The following is a 13,914-nucleotide window of genomic DNA, read 5'->3' on the forward strand; positions in this document are numbered from 1 at the left end:
AGAGATGGTAATCGAACTTGAAGACACCGAGCCGGTTGTCTATCGCCCTTACCGTATGTCGTATGCAGACCGTGCCTTGGTGAGGAATATGGTACAAGAAATGGCTGATCACGGTATAGTTAGGGAATCGACATCTCCGTATGCGAGCCCTATTGTTCTGGTGCAAAAGAAAACCGGTGAGAAACGTTTGTGCGTTGATTATCGGGCTTTAAATCGCAAGACTTAGGGCCTCTTTCACCACCCTTGAGTAAAGTATCGAGTAGACTAATCGTCAGTTAAAGTCACCCGTAACTGCATGTGTCTATTTCACGACGCTCGAGTAACACTAATCATATGATTAAACTGACTCGTAACTTACTTGCCACATTGTCTGCCAATTAGCGTGTTTACTTGGCAGTTAAATTAAATGACAGGCTTTAGATTTATGAACATTTGTGTATCGGTCGTGTAAAAATGGATTTAATTGATTTAATTGACCATCAATTGGATGAATTAGAATATTCTACGCTGCAACGGATACCGAGGATTCGTGTGTTTAAATTCCGTGTTGATTATTTTACAAATTTAGACGAAAGTGATTTTTTGGCTAGATTTCGTTTATCGAAGTTTGCAGTAAACCAAGTGCATAACCTTATAAAACATAAAATAACTTCTAAAACGCAAAGGTGAGTATCATTAATTATTTATGAATAATTTAATTAAATGATTTTATTAATAGATAACCTATAAAAACATAATGTTCCTTCTATACGACGACGTATAGAAGGACGTAAAGATTGAATGCGGCGTTCTATCAGTAACCTACTTCAGCTACTTTAATTAATCATAAAATCTTTATTTCAGAAATCAAGCAGTTTCAACTAAAGCAAGCCTATTATTAACGTTGAGGTATCTTGCTACTGGATCGTACTTAAGAAGTGCGGCTGACTTTTGTGGTGTCAGTCCACCAACAGCAAGCCGTATTGTTAAGAAAGTAACTGAGGCTATCGCTCAATTACGACCACTTACAATAAAGTTCCCTGAGGACCTAACTGCACTACAAGACGGTTTTTATCAAATCGCAAAATTCCCCAGGGTAATAGGAGCTCTAGATTGTACCCATGTTACAATACAGTCACCCGGTATGTTATAAGTATTTCTAAATATTATCATGAATGGAAGTTATTATGATTGTTCACCTAGGAACGTACATAGTACAACATTTTAATGTAATACTTGTTATTTCAGGAGGCGATTCAGCTGAAAATTATAGAAACAGAAAATCTAATTTCTCAATTAATGTTCAGGTGGTTTGTGATAGTCAATTAAGATGCTTGGATATTGTGGCAAGGTGGCCAGGGTCTGTTCATGATCAGACTATTTTTAACAATTCTTGTTTGAAACAAAGATTTGAAAGTGGATATTTTGGAGATAGCTTGCTTCTTGGTGACAGTGGATATGAAATAAAGCAATATCTTTTAACCCCCTTTCTGAATCCTTCATCCCCTGCAGAAAATTTATATAACGAATCACACATACGGACAAGGAACACCATTGAAAGATGTTTTGGTGTGTGTAAAAACAGATTTCCTGTCCTTCGGCGACAGATAACGTTAAAATTAGATCGTGTACAAGCTATAATAGTTGCCTGCTTTGTACTACATAATATTGCAATTGATGCAAATGAAGAAAAATTTGCAGACAACTATGACTCACATACTGAGGCTGGTGAAGAAAATGCAACACAGAGTCCTGATTTGAATAATGATTTGAGGAATAGACTGGTGCAAGAATATTTTTTACCATTATTAAATAATAATAGAGAGTAAATAAAACAAAAGTTTTCATTTAAAATTATTTTGTAATTTTAATTTGTACTCCTCTTCCTTCCATTTGCGCTCTTTTTCTTTAAACTCTGCCTCCTTCTTGCGTTCAGTTTCTTCAAATTCCCACACTTTCCTTTTTTCAGTAATTTCTTCTTCCAAAAATTTTTTTTGAAGTAGAACTAGATCTAATTTTGCTTGAGTCAGCTCATCGAAAAGTGTTTTTTTCTGTACATTAGCTGTAAAGAAAACAATAGTAAAATAAATACCGATAGAAATAGTACACATGACCACTCAGCACAGGTAATACTTTGATCCAGGGCAGTGGTTGTTAACGTAAGTATGATTTCACGGGCCCTCTTAGCAAAATTATTTTTATAATTAATTTTAGTGCTGCAAAAAATAACTTACAATTATTTATTTAACTAATTTAAATGCCAATAGATAAGACGGCAGACCCCAATACACAGCAGCTGCTCTTTGACTCTCAGGCCACAGGTTAAGAAATAATGACCTAGGGAGTTTCTCTATTAGCACAGCAATCAAGATGTGGTGTTGTGGCTGTAAACCTAATGTCTTACCAATCAGTGAAGAGTGTTTCCTTGATTTTAAATTCCTTCTACTAGTGACATCCCATTTTTTATTTGCATTTGTACATGGAGTTATTACATTTTTCCTCATTGGAGTATCAAGCAATGTTTGTGCATCTGTAACAAAATTAATGAATTTTAAACATAAACTTTTAAGGCAGAGACAACTACACACTTCTTTTAGGATTATATATTTAGAAAAAGCATCAAAAACAATATCAATTCATACCATTCATATTTTCTAGCATTATATTTGTTTCTCCTGGAATTGTGTCTGTACTAGTAATTGGCAATGGTTCACACTCGTCAGTAACTAGTAACATAACTTCTGTAAAAAAAATAGCATAATTACCAGATAAGAGGGAATAATTATGAAATAACATTGACTGTGCTATGAAATAACATTGACTAACTACTAAGTACTTTAGATACTTACGATTTTCAGTAGTCTCACTTTGTACAACCTCAGTTATGTCAACGTCTAATACTGAAATCCCTTTAAATTCTTCTAATTTGGGAACATCAATGACATCTGTAATATAAGCATATATTTTCATTTCATTTATTAGGAATTAGGAATTCATAATTTATTAACGATACTGAACATTATAATACTTTATTTATTAAACAAATAAACATTTAACTCACCTTGATTTTCATGACTTTGTGATATTACATCACAATCGTAAACACTTTTCATGCCATCGGTGCTGAGTGTAATCATGGATTTTATTTGTTCCTCCACATTATCCAATGAAGGTGCCTTATTACTGCCACCACCAGTGCGGTAAAGCTCCAAGCGTATTGCAGCCGACTTTTTTCTGACCGTACGTTTCAGGCCCTCATACTTTACTTTTAAAGTTTTGGTTGATCTGAATGTGCCTCCAGATCGCGCATTAAATTCGTTCTGGATGCTTTCCCAAGCGGCTTCCTTCATTTTCCACGTCGAAGCATCGCTTTTTTTATTTTCTAGCACAGTTTGATATTTCTGCACAAGGGATACCAAAATATCCCTCTCGGGCAACGAAAAGTTTGCACTTCTATCTCTTTTAACTTTGTCCATTACATCCATGATAATAAATACAAACAATAACAACCAAATAAACAACACGCTATGACGCGAAATGAAGATACGAAATTAAAAATGACAGCTAAGCTGCCAAAAAACGACGTTTGACAAGTGACTTTGACGTAATATTGAACGAATGTAACGTATGATTTGTTACGTCGTTCACTTAACCGGTGAGTTGTTACTCGAAGCTTGATTTTCGTTTGTGAAATTGATAGAAGATACTCGGAAGTTTTACTTGCCAATTAACGTTAATTGCCAAGTAACTAATTAACGCTTTACTTGGTGATGGTGAACGAGGCCCTTAGAAGGAACATTACCCCCTCCCTAGGATCGAGGATCAATTAGACCAATTGGCTGGTAACAAGGTATTTACGTCGCTTGATTTGGCATCTGGATACTATCAGATACCGATAGCCGAAGAGTCACGTCATAAAACCGCCTTCGTGACCCCAGACGGTCAGTATGAATACAACCGAATGCCTTTTGGCCTAGTGAATGCGCCGTCGGTTTTTCAGCGCACTATCAATAAGATATTGCTGGAAGCGAAAATTAAATATGCGATAGTATACATGAACGACGTCCTGATTCCCGTGAAGGATGTTGCTGAAGGCATGCAACGATTAGAGGAAGTCTTAGGGCTCCTCGAGAAGGGTGGTCTGACGCTTAAGTTAAACAAGTGCCACTTTTTCCTGGACACCATTGACTTTCTCGGATATGAAGTTAACTCCAGTGGGATTCGACCGGGGCAACGGAAAACCGAAGCGGTGTCGAAATTTCGAAAACCTTCGAACCAACACGAGTTGAGACAGTTTCTGGGCCTGTCAGGGTATTTCAGACGGTTTATTAGGAATTATGCTTTAATAGCTGCGCCGATGACTGATTTACTAAAAAAGGACGCTAAGTGGATCTGGGGAGATAGTCAGGAGAGTGCATTCAACAAAATTAAGAAAATGTTGATAGATAGGCCAGCACTCGCGCTCTACGATCACAACGCGGAAACACAGGTACATACAGATGCCAGCAAAGATGGGTTGGCGGGCATCTTACTTCAAGCTAATTCGAATGGTGTGTTTCAACCTGTGTCGTATTTTAGTCGCAAAACAAACCCGGAAGAACGAAAACTTCATTCTTACGACCTCGAGACGTTGGCTGTGGTGGCATCGCATAATCGATTTAGAGTTTACCTCATGGGCATTGAATTCAAAATATTTACTGATTGCAATGCATTGCGGTCAACTTTCGTTAAACGCGATCTAATCCCACGAGTAGCGCGTTGGTGGGTTCAGTTGCAGGAATTTAACTGCACTATTGAATATAGACCGGGATCGCGTATGACTCACGTTGACGCGCTGAGCCGCAATCCAGTTGATGCATGTGCGACGGAGCCCGAGAAGTGTTTTGACGTTCTTGCTGTCGAAAGTCACGATCAAGACTGGATTGCTACCGTACAATAAGCTGACGAGGAAGTGAAAAGGATAAAAAAAATTTTATCTGACCCTAATTCGGAAAAAGTCATGGACATCCACAAAAATTATAAACTTAAAAACAACCGAGTTTACAGAATTGAAGGAGATGAAATAAAGTGGCTCGTACCAAAAGGTGTACGTTGGCAGATATTGAAGATGAATCATGACGATGTCGGCCATTGTGGCTATGATAAAACCCTGCAACGTATTCGCAAGAACTACTGGTTTCCCAAGATTCGAAAACTCGTTAAGAAATATGTTACATCTTGTTTGGAATGTTCGCATCACAAAGCGCCGGGTGGGAAGCGAGATGGAGAATTACACCCTATTGAAAAGCCAAGCTTGCCATTTCATACACTGCACGCAGACCACTTGGGCCCATTTATAAAGAGTAAAAAAGGCAATTGCTATATACTGGTTCTTGTAGATGGCTTCACAAAGTTCGTAAATGTGAGACCTGTAAGGGATACCAAATCAGCGACTACAATTAAAGTTCTTAAAGACCACATTAGCTGTTTTGGTGTCCCTACGCGCCTTATAACCGACAAAGGTAGTAGCTTCACAAGCGGTGCTTTCAAAGAGTTCATCACGAGTTATGGCATTAAGCACATAGTCAACGCCGTGTCTACCCCTCGGGCGAATGGTCAAGTGGAGAGGTTCAATAGAACTATACTCGACGCTCTCTCTACCTCGACTCATGGCAAAAATGAAAAATGTTGGGATGAACAAGTTCCAGATATCCAATTAGGCCTCAATACTACAACCCACAAGACAACTCAAAAGACACCATCCGAACTTCTTTTTGGGTTCAACATTAAAAGCAAAAGCGAAGGGATTTTAAGCGATGTTTTAGACGACACTATTAAAGCAACTTCTATAGATAAGTTAGTGGACCTCAGAGAAGACGCAGTCACAAAAATAAAAGAACAACAAACCAAGGATAAGAGAAGATTCGATAGCAAAAGGAAAGCAGCTAAGTGTTACTCGGAAGGAGATTTGGTTCGCGTAGAACGACAAGTACCACACGATGGGCAGTCTCAAAAATTAGTCATTAAATATCAGGGTCCTTATCGGCTAACAAAGGTGCTTCCAAATGACAGATATGATAGAAGATACTCTCCTAACACGTAAAAATAATCGTCGATATGAAGCCGTAGTAGCAGTAGATAAGATACAGCCGTGGCTCAACTTTAATAGGGATCTAGAAAGTAGCTGTGAGGAAAATAATTCTTATGATGAAGGTGGGGATTAATTTATCTACAAAATGAAAATGTATTAGGATTATTCAAATTATAATATTACATTTACAATATTTACAATATAACTTTACATTTATACATTTACAATAGTTACATAATAAATAATAAAATAAAAAAATAAATAATAAAAATAATAAAAAATAAAAAAATGAAATATGAATAGTTCATCTAATATTGGATCATAATAATTTTGTATCAAATCTCAAATTATATTTTATAATAGATGATTTACTAAAATTTATGTACTTATATATTCGTGATACAAAATCAAAATGAATAATAAAAAAGGATAAATATTTTTTTGTAATAATAATAATAACCAATGTCGACACTGTAACAGTGCATCAGAAACTGTTCAACACATTACAGGTGCATGCCGAGCCATTACTCAAACAGATTACAAGCACAGGCATGATCAGGTTGCGGCAATCATCCACCATTATTTGGCTTTTAAACACAAACTAGTTAAAGAAAAAACTGCCTATTATAAATATACTCCTCAAGCTGTGATAGAGTCAGATAACTTCAAACTTTATTGGGATCGAACCATCTTAACAGATAAAACAATTCAGCATAACCGGCCTGACATCACCTTCTATGATAAGTTAAATAAAGTAGTCTACCTAATTGATGTTGCAGTACCAAATACACACAATTTAAGTAGCACATATACAGATAAAATTACCAAATACACTGATCTCTCAATAGAATTAAAATCACAATGGAAAGTAAAAACAGTCAAAACAATACCTATAATTCTATCTACCACAGGAGTCGTACCACGATCACTTCAAAATAGTCTTACATTTTAGGTATCCATTATCTCACACACATTCTCCTATAGAAAGCTGTCATCATAAACACTTGTAGAATAGTAAGAAAATTTCTGTCACTTGATGAGTAAGGAATAATATATATTATATTAAGTATGTACCTACTTATTTGTTATCTATAGATTTAACATATATACTTTCAAATGTCGTTTGGCCCCAAGCCCGCGGCAATGGATATTACCCCAGAAATGGGAGAAAGGGTAAACCTACAAAAAAAAATAATAATAATAATAATACAAATAATAATCAGATATATATAACAACAAGGTCTGAGTAGTTGTTAACATAAAGTAACGCAATGTAAATTTTGTGATTTAAATGTATTTAAATTTATGTCATAAATGATTATATGTATTAAACGATTAGTGACTATTATCTTTTGATTAGGTATATATAACATTCTAATAATGCTTAAAACGTTTGATGATTTTAAATTAACTGTAATAAGAATTTAGACACATCTTATCTTGATGGCTTGTGACTTGATGGACTCAGACTTAGAACTAAAATATTAGCGCGAGAGGACTCGCTATCAACAGGAAGGCCGAGCTGTTAGCCTATGGTATACGATGATATTATGTTACTCTATGGTATATATTAACATTGATATTTAAGCCTAACGTAATTAATATTTATATTATAATTTATGATGAATGATTCAACAGTTAACCACGTTATATCTATTGCAATGTATAAAGTAAACAATGTATCAATAATCATAGATAAAGAATAGCAAGATATATAAAAAAGCGGGTAATTGTGGTTTGTCTCTCGACTGTTAAGAAAAAGGACAAGACGTGTATTATTGTGTTGTGTGTGAGATTAAAGAGAAAGTTATCGGAGCACTGCTGTTTTAATAATAGATTACATACTTCTGGGGCTATCCTAATACCTATTAATCAATCTTTAGCCCGCTGGTCGCCCGCATGGCTTGTAACGGTCTCATTTTCGCGCGCTTTTTGTGGAATCTCTGCATTATTGTGCATTTTGGTACTTGTACCAAGTTTTTATGACTATGCAGACATAGTCTTGTCTTTTTTGCCGTGGTTATCAGACATAGTCTGAGTCAGAACTCAGAAGTTGACCCATACTACCAGCCGTCTACAGACGAAGAATGCCAACCTGCCAAATTCTAGTTGGAATATGCCCTCATCAGATAGTTCAAGTAAAAAGCAGTTTCCGTTTACAGTTATTCCAGGTATGAAGAACATTCATTAAGATTGTCAAAGTGAATTAGACTTTTTCTGTTTATTTTTGGATAATGAGATTATTGACTTGATGGTTCTTATGACTAATTCGTACGCATGTAAAACACAAAAAAACAGTCGGTTGTCTAAGTGGCACGATTATGATGCTGCCGAAATGAAGAAATTTCTCGGATTGCTGATTTGGATGGGGCTCAAAAAACCGCCAAAAATAAGTGATTATTGGAGTACGGATGTATTATATGAAAACAATGTAGCAAAAAGAGTGATGAGTAGAAATCGATTTGAAATATTACTTCGATGTTGGCATTTCGAAGATACTTATTATATTGGAACGACAAGAGCTGGTAAAAATAAGACGTTTCGTAGAGATTCTTTTTCTTACCATTGATGAGTCTATGGTAGCTTTACGTGGCCGGATTGCTTTTATGCAATACATACCTGGAAAGCGACATAAATACGGAATAAAGGTATTTAAAGTATGCGACGACGATTGATATACCTACGATTTTATTGCATATGAAGGAAAAACGACCACGTCAACGACACAAAACGTATCGTGTGTAATAGTAATGAAACTCAGTGAAAAGTATTTTAATACTGGAAGAAGTATCGTAACGGATAATTACTACGCAAGTGTTACTTTGGCAAATAACTTACTACAACAAAATACTCATTTATTGGGGACTCTCAGAAAAACAGAAAACGGCTGCCAAAAGAATTATTGAAAGAGAAATTGAAGAAAGGCGAGAGCTGTGTAATGGAAAATAATGACGGAGTATTGGTTCTACGATGGATAAACAAGCCTGATGTCTTAGATCTATCGACTCGGCATACACCTGGTTTTTGTCACCGTGCGCAGTAGGAGAAACCGTAACAAAGTGACGATGAAATCAACGCTGATAGCGGACTATAATCGTCATAAATGTGCTATTGATTACTCAGATCAGATGTTTAGTCATATTGGTTCAAGAAGTAATGAATTGCTAAATTTAGTGCACGCAGATATTTGTGGACCAATGGAGGTGAAGTCAATAGGAGGTTCTAAATATTTCATTTTATTTATTTATAATTACTCACGCATGATATTTGTGTATTTCTTAAAGCAGAAAATGAAGCGTTGGCCTGTTTTCAGGAATTTATAGCAAAAGTGGAAAATCAAACAAATAAAAGAATAAAAACTTTAAGAAGCGATAATGGTCTTGAGTTTTGTAACAGTCAGTTTGATTTATATTTGCAGAAGGCAGGCATTAATCATCAAAGAACGAACCCCTATTCCTGTAAAGCTTTAACATCAATAAATTGATTGTAGGTCATTTCAACTAGTTTGTAAGGTTTTCCAGTCTTTTTTGCCGTGGTTATCAATGTTTTGTATTTGGTGGTGCGCAGTCCCTATCTCTCGGAGGTAGGCCCCGAAATAAAAGACGTAGAATGTGTTTGAGCTGGTATTATATTAACCGAAAATTACATAAGAGTAGCGTGCGGTCGCTTCGAATGTTTTAAGGGGACTCGCTGGTCGCTCGCGGATAAATGAGCTCCCGCCTCCGTCGTCTTGGTGAGGGGGGCGGAGGAAGGTGCGCCCGCACCGCTTCCCCGCACCCGATCGCGGGCGCAGGGCTGTGGCGCGTTCAGTATTGTTCTGGTATGTAAATTGGGCCCGCTTGCAAGTATCTTTTGATTTGTTTTTCAACTACACTGTACGTTGTCTCCTTCGTTCTGAGAATGGCCGCCTATTAAAAACTTGTGCGTTATGGACTTAACTGGCACCTTGTTGACGACATAGGAATTGGCAGACAAACGAAACTTATTTTTTGTTGACCGCCACAATTATCCGAATCGAAAATGACGTAATTTTCTATATTAGGATTTTGGTCTATCTGCGATTTAACCGACATAAGTCCAGGCGCTCGTGAAATTCCAAGGACCGCTAACCGCCGCGATCGAATTACGTCATGGCGCGCGGCCACTTGAAATCGTTTATTTATGTTTCTCAAGTGCCGATTGCTTGGGTTAGAGGAGTTCGGGTTATTATTCTTGAAAGTCAGATAGATAAGCTTTAACAAGAAACAAAAACAATACCATTTAAATGTTTGTCTAATTTTGTACGGCTCTTTGTTTTGAGCGGATCTTGTAAAAACTGGTATTATTTTAGAATAAATATATATTAAGAAGAAAAACAGATGGTTTCATTTCATATCTATTTATTTATATGGTTTATAGTATAATCTTGCTACAAAAAAAAATAAAAATATGCATGTCTGTATTATAATAATTACACTTTTTTACTCATAAACTTCGCTCGAAATTCGGCGAAAAACAGATTTCGCGCGCGAAGTGAGTTAAATTTTCAATATTTTTTGTGACCGTATAATGGAGTACAATTTAGTATATTTTATACTCTTACATAGATACAACATTTAAGAATACTATAATAATTTTATCCATGGTAAACAAGTAACCAATTTTTAAAAATAAGGCTAAACACCTCAAGAGGTTCATAATTATAAGCAAATCATTAGGGTTTCAAAATGTCATATAAATTGGTCACTCTACTCGCGTTAGTGACAGCACACAGGGTTCAAACCTTTTCATTAATTAACATTCGTAACATTAATATAAGCTGTAGTGAAATTACAATTAAAATACCCGACTTAATAAAGACTTCGCTTGTAAATTCAATACAACCAACTCTTGTACTCCCTTATTTTCGGGACAGACCTGATATTTGCCCAGCCAGGTTATTATACCGACACCGGTGATACGCGCGGGTATCGACTCAAAAGCCCTTCGGCGACCATCCGCCTGAACTGCCGATGTGAGTACACACGAAACATGGGGCTTTTGCGGTAAATTATGAAAGCGTTCAGAAGACTGGTGTTTAACAGCCGCCTTAACACTTTCATGTACCACTTGAGGTTCCTCTTGCGTTCCATAAGGAACATACTCAATTTCTGGTCTTTTAAATCTACACCCTCTACGTATCGGTTATACTCGTGGATCACTTCAGGCTTCTGGACCGCCTGAACCGCGCGTCTTCCCGGCACCATCAAAGGCTGGTGGTAAGTCGAAATTGCTGTGACTAATTTCACGTCTTTCCAGGCGGTTAACGCCATGTTACCGCAATGACTACTTACCACCGCACCACGCTCCATTTTGTTTGGTATTAAACCCTTTATGGCAGGTGGGATGCCATTGCGACGACGGCTTCGTCCCCAATACATCTGTACGACGGGTTTTCAGGTACATCGTCAAAGGCAATTGGTTGTACCAATTGTCTATGACGAGTACATGACCTACATCCCTATAACCTTGCAACCTTGAATCTTGGAACACCTTGTTGACGACATAGGAATAGGCAGACAAACGAAACTTATTTTTTGTTGACCGCCACAATTATCCGAATCGAAAATGACGTAATTTTCTATATTAGGATTTTGGTCTATCTGCGATTTAACCGACATAAGTCCAGGCGCTCGTGAAATTCCAAGGACCGCTAACCGCCGCGATCGAATTACGTCATGGCGCGCGGCCACTTGAAATCGTTTATTTATGTTTCTCAAGTGCCGATTGCTTGGGTTAGAGGAGTTCGGGTTATTATTCTTGAAAGTCAGATAGATAAGCTTTAACAAGAAACAAAAACAATACCATTTAAATGTTTGTCTAATTTTGTACGGCTCTTTGTTTTGAGCGGATCTTGTAAAAACTGGTATTATTTTAGAATAAATATATATTAAGAAGAAAAACAGATGGTTTCATTTCATATCTATTTATTTATATGGTTTATAGTATAATCTTGCTACAAAAAAAAATAAAAATATGCATGTCTGTATTATAATAATTCCACTTTTTTACTCATAAACTTCGCTCGAAATTCGGCGAAAAACAGATTTCGCGCGCGAAGCGAGTTACATTTTCAATATTTTTTGTGACCGTATAATGGAGTACAATTTAGTATATTTTATACTCTTACATAGATACAACATTTAAGAATACTATAATAATTTTATCCATGGTAAACAAGTAACCAATTTTTAAAAATAAGGCTAAACACCTCAAGAGGTTCATAATTGGGTACTTGACAGTTATAACAATAAAATATGAAATATGTTGGATATGATAGCTTATAAGTAAACATAAATTATGCAGTATTTCGTTTGTTTTTTAATATGTTCTAAGTATTTTAATTTTTAAAAAGAAATTTTCGATTTTTTATCTGTGGATTTTAAATCCCAAAACGGCGACAGTGCTGCCTCAAATGTCATGTGACGTCACTACATCGAAACCTGTCGATCACATCGAAACCTGAAGTATGTGTAACGTCGAAGTTTATTTCTATATTTTCAATGTGTTGACGTCACGCTACGAAATGACACTTGACCGCCTGTTTTGGCGTAACGTTCCGTTTACCGTAATAAAAATATGTTTTTTATTAATAAATAGCCCTTTTTCGAAAAAATGATCAATGAAAGGCATATATAATACGTATATGAATTCATTAAAACAGTTTCCCAAAAAGTGTCAAGTAGCCAATTATAAGCAAATCATTAGGGTTTCAAAATGTCATATAAATTGGTCACTCTACTCGCGTTAGTGACAGCACACAGGGTTCAAACCTTTTCATTAATTAACATTCGTAACATTAATATAAGCTGTAGTGAAATTACAATTAAAATACCCGACTTAATAAAGACTTCGCTTGTAAATTCAATACAACCAACTCTTGTACTCCCTTATTTTCGGGACAGACCTGATATTTGCCCAGCCAGGTTATTATACCGACACCGGTGATACGCGCGGGTATCGACTCAAAAGCCCTTCGGCGACCATCCGCCTGAACTGCCGATGTGAGTACACACGAAACATGGGGCTTTTGCGGTAAATTATGAAAGCGTTCAGAAGACTGGTGTTTAACAGCCGCCTTAACACTTTCATGTACCACTTGAGGTTCCTCTTGCGTTCCATAAGGAACATACTCAATTTCTGGTCTTTTAAATCTACACCCTCTACGTATCGGTTATACTCGTGGATCACTTCAGGCTTCTGGACCGCCTGAACCGCGCGTCTTCCCGGCACCATCAAAGGCTGGTGGTAAGTCGAAATTGCTGTGACTAATTTCACGTCTTTCCAGGCGGTTAACGCCATGTTACCGCAATGACTACTTACCACCGCACCACGCTCCATTTTGTTTGGTATTAAACCCTTTATGGCAGGTGGGATGCCATTGCGACGACGGCTTCGTCCCCAATACATCTGTACGACGGGTTTTCAGGTACATCGTCAAAGGCAATTGGTTGTACCAATTGTCTATGACGAGTACATGACCTACATCCCTATAACCTTGCAACCTTGAATCTTGGAACACCTTGTTGACGACATAGGAATAGGCAGACAAACGAAACTTATTTTTTGTTGACCGCCACAATTATCCGAATCGAAAATGACGTAATTTTCTATATTAGGATTTTGGTCTATCTGCGATTTAACCGACATAAGTCCAGGCGCTCGTGAAATTCCAAGGACCGCTAACCGCCGCGATCGAATTACGTCATGGCGCGCGGCCACTTGAAATCGTTTATTTATGTTTCTCAAGTGCCGATTGCTTGGGTTAGAGGAGTTCGGGTTATTATTCTTGAAAGTCAGATAGATAAGCTTTAACAAGAAACAAAAACAATACCATTTAAATGTTT

The 13,914-nt window shown here is 36.8% G+C and overlaps 1 protein-coding gene across 2 annotated transcripts; it reads right to left on the minus strand.

Moving 5' to 3' along the window:
* Positions 1-1,820: 1,820 nt before the first annotated feature.
* Positions 1,821-3,772, minus strand: LOC140754250 (uncharacterized). 2 transcript variants are annotated; one of them, XM_073089211.1, is made up of 5 exons: positions 3,041-3,772; positions 2,829-2,924; positions 2,622-2,720; positions 2,384-2,509; positions 1,821-2,041 (listed from the first exon to the last, which is right to left on the minus strand). In XM_073089211.1, exons 1-5 carry the CDS (start codon positions 3,462-3,464, stop codon positions 1,824-1,826), a joined length of 963 nt encoding a protein of 320 aa, XP_072945312.1. In that variant the 5' UTR covers positions 3,465-3,772; the 3' UTR covers positions 1,821-1,823. The 2 variants fall into 2 exon arrangements, with proteins under 2 accessions (XP_072945312.1, XP_072945311.1); XM_073089210.1 differs by having other exon boundaries at positions 2,622-2,924.
* Between the last annotated feature and the right edge of the window lie 10,142 nt (positions 3,773-13,914).

Source organism: Epargyreus clarus, unplaced genomic scaffold (assembly GCF_041222505.1).
Source record: "Epargyreus clarus isolate Ecla_fem2 unplaced genomic scaffold, WU_Ecla_fem_2.2 ptg000029l, whole genome shotgun sequence".
Taxonomy (NCBI): Eukaryota; Metazoa; Arthropoda; class Insecta; order Lepidoptera; family Hesperiidae; genus Epargyreus; species Epargyreus clarus.

What these genes read in the sequence shown, in the direction of transcription:
- LOC140754250 (XM_073089210.1), bottom strand. Translation starts at nt 3,464, where the DNA reads ATGGATGTAATGGACAAAGTTAAAAGAGATAGAAGTGCAAACTTTTCG. An exon ending in AATGCTAGAAAATATGAATG is followed by an intron (nt 2,510 to 2,621) that starts GTATGAATTGAT and finishes ATTTTGTTACAG; the next exon opens with ATGCACAAACATTGCTTGAT. An exon ending in GAAACACTCTTCACTGATTG is followed by an intron (nt 2,042 to 2,383) that starts GTAAGACATTAG and finishes TTTTCTTTACAG; the next exon opens with CTAATGTACAGAAAAAAACA.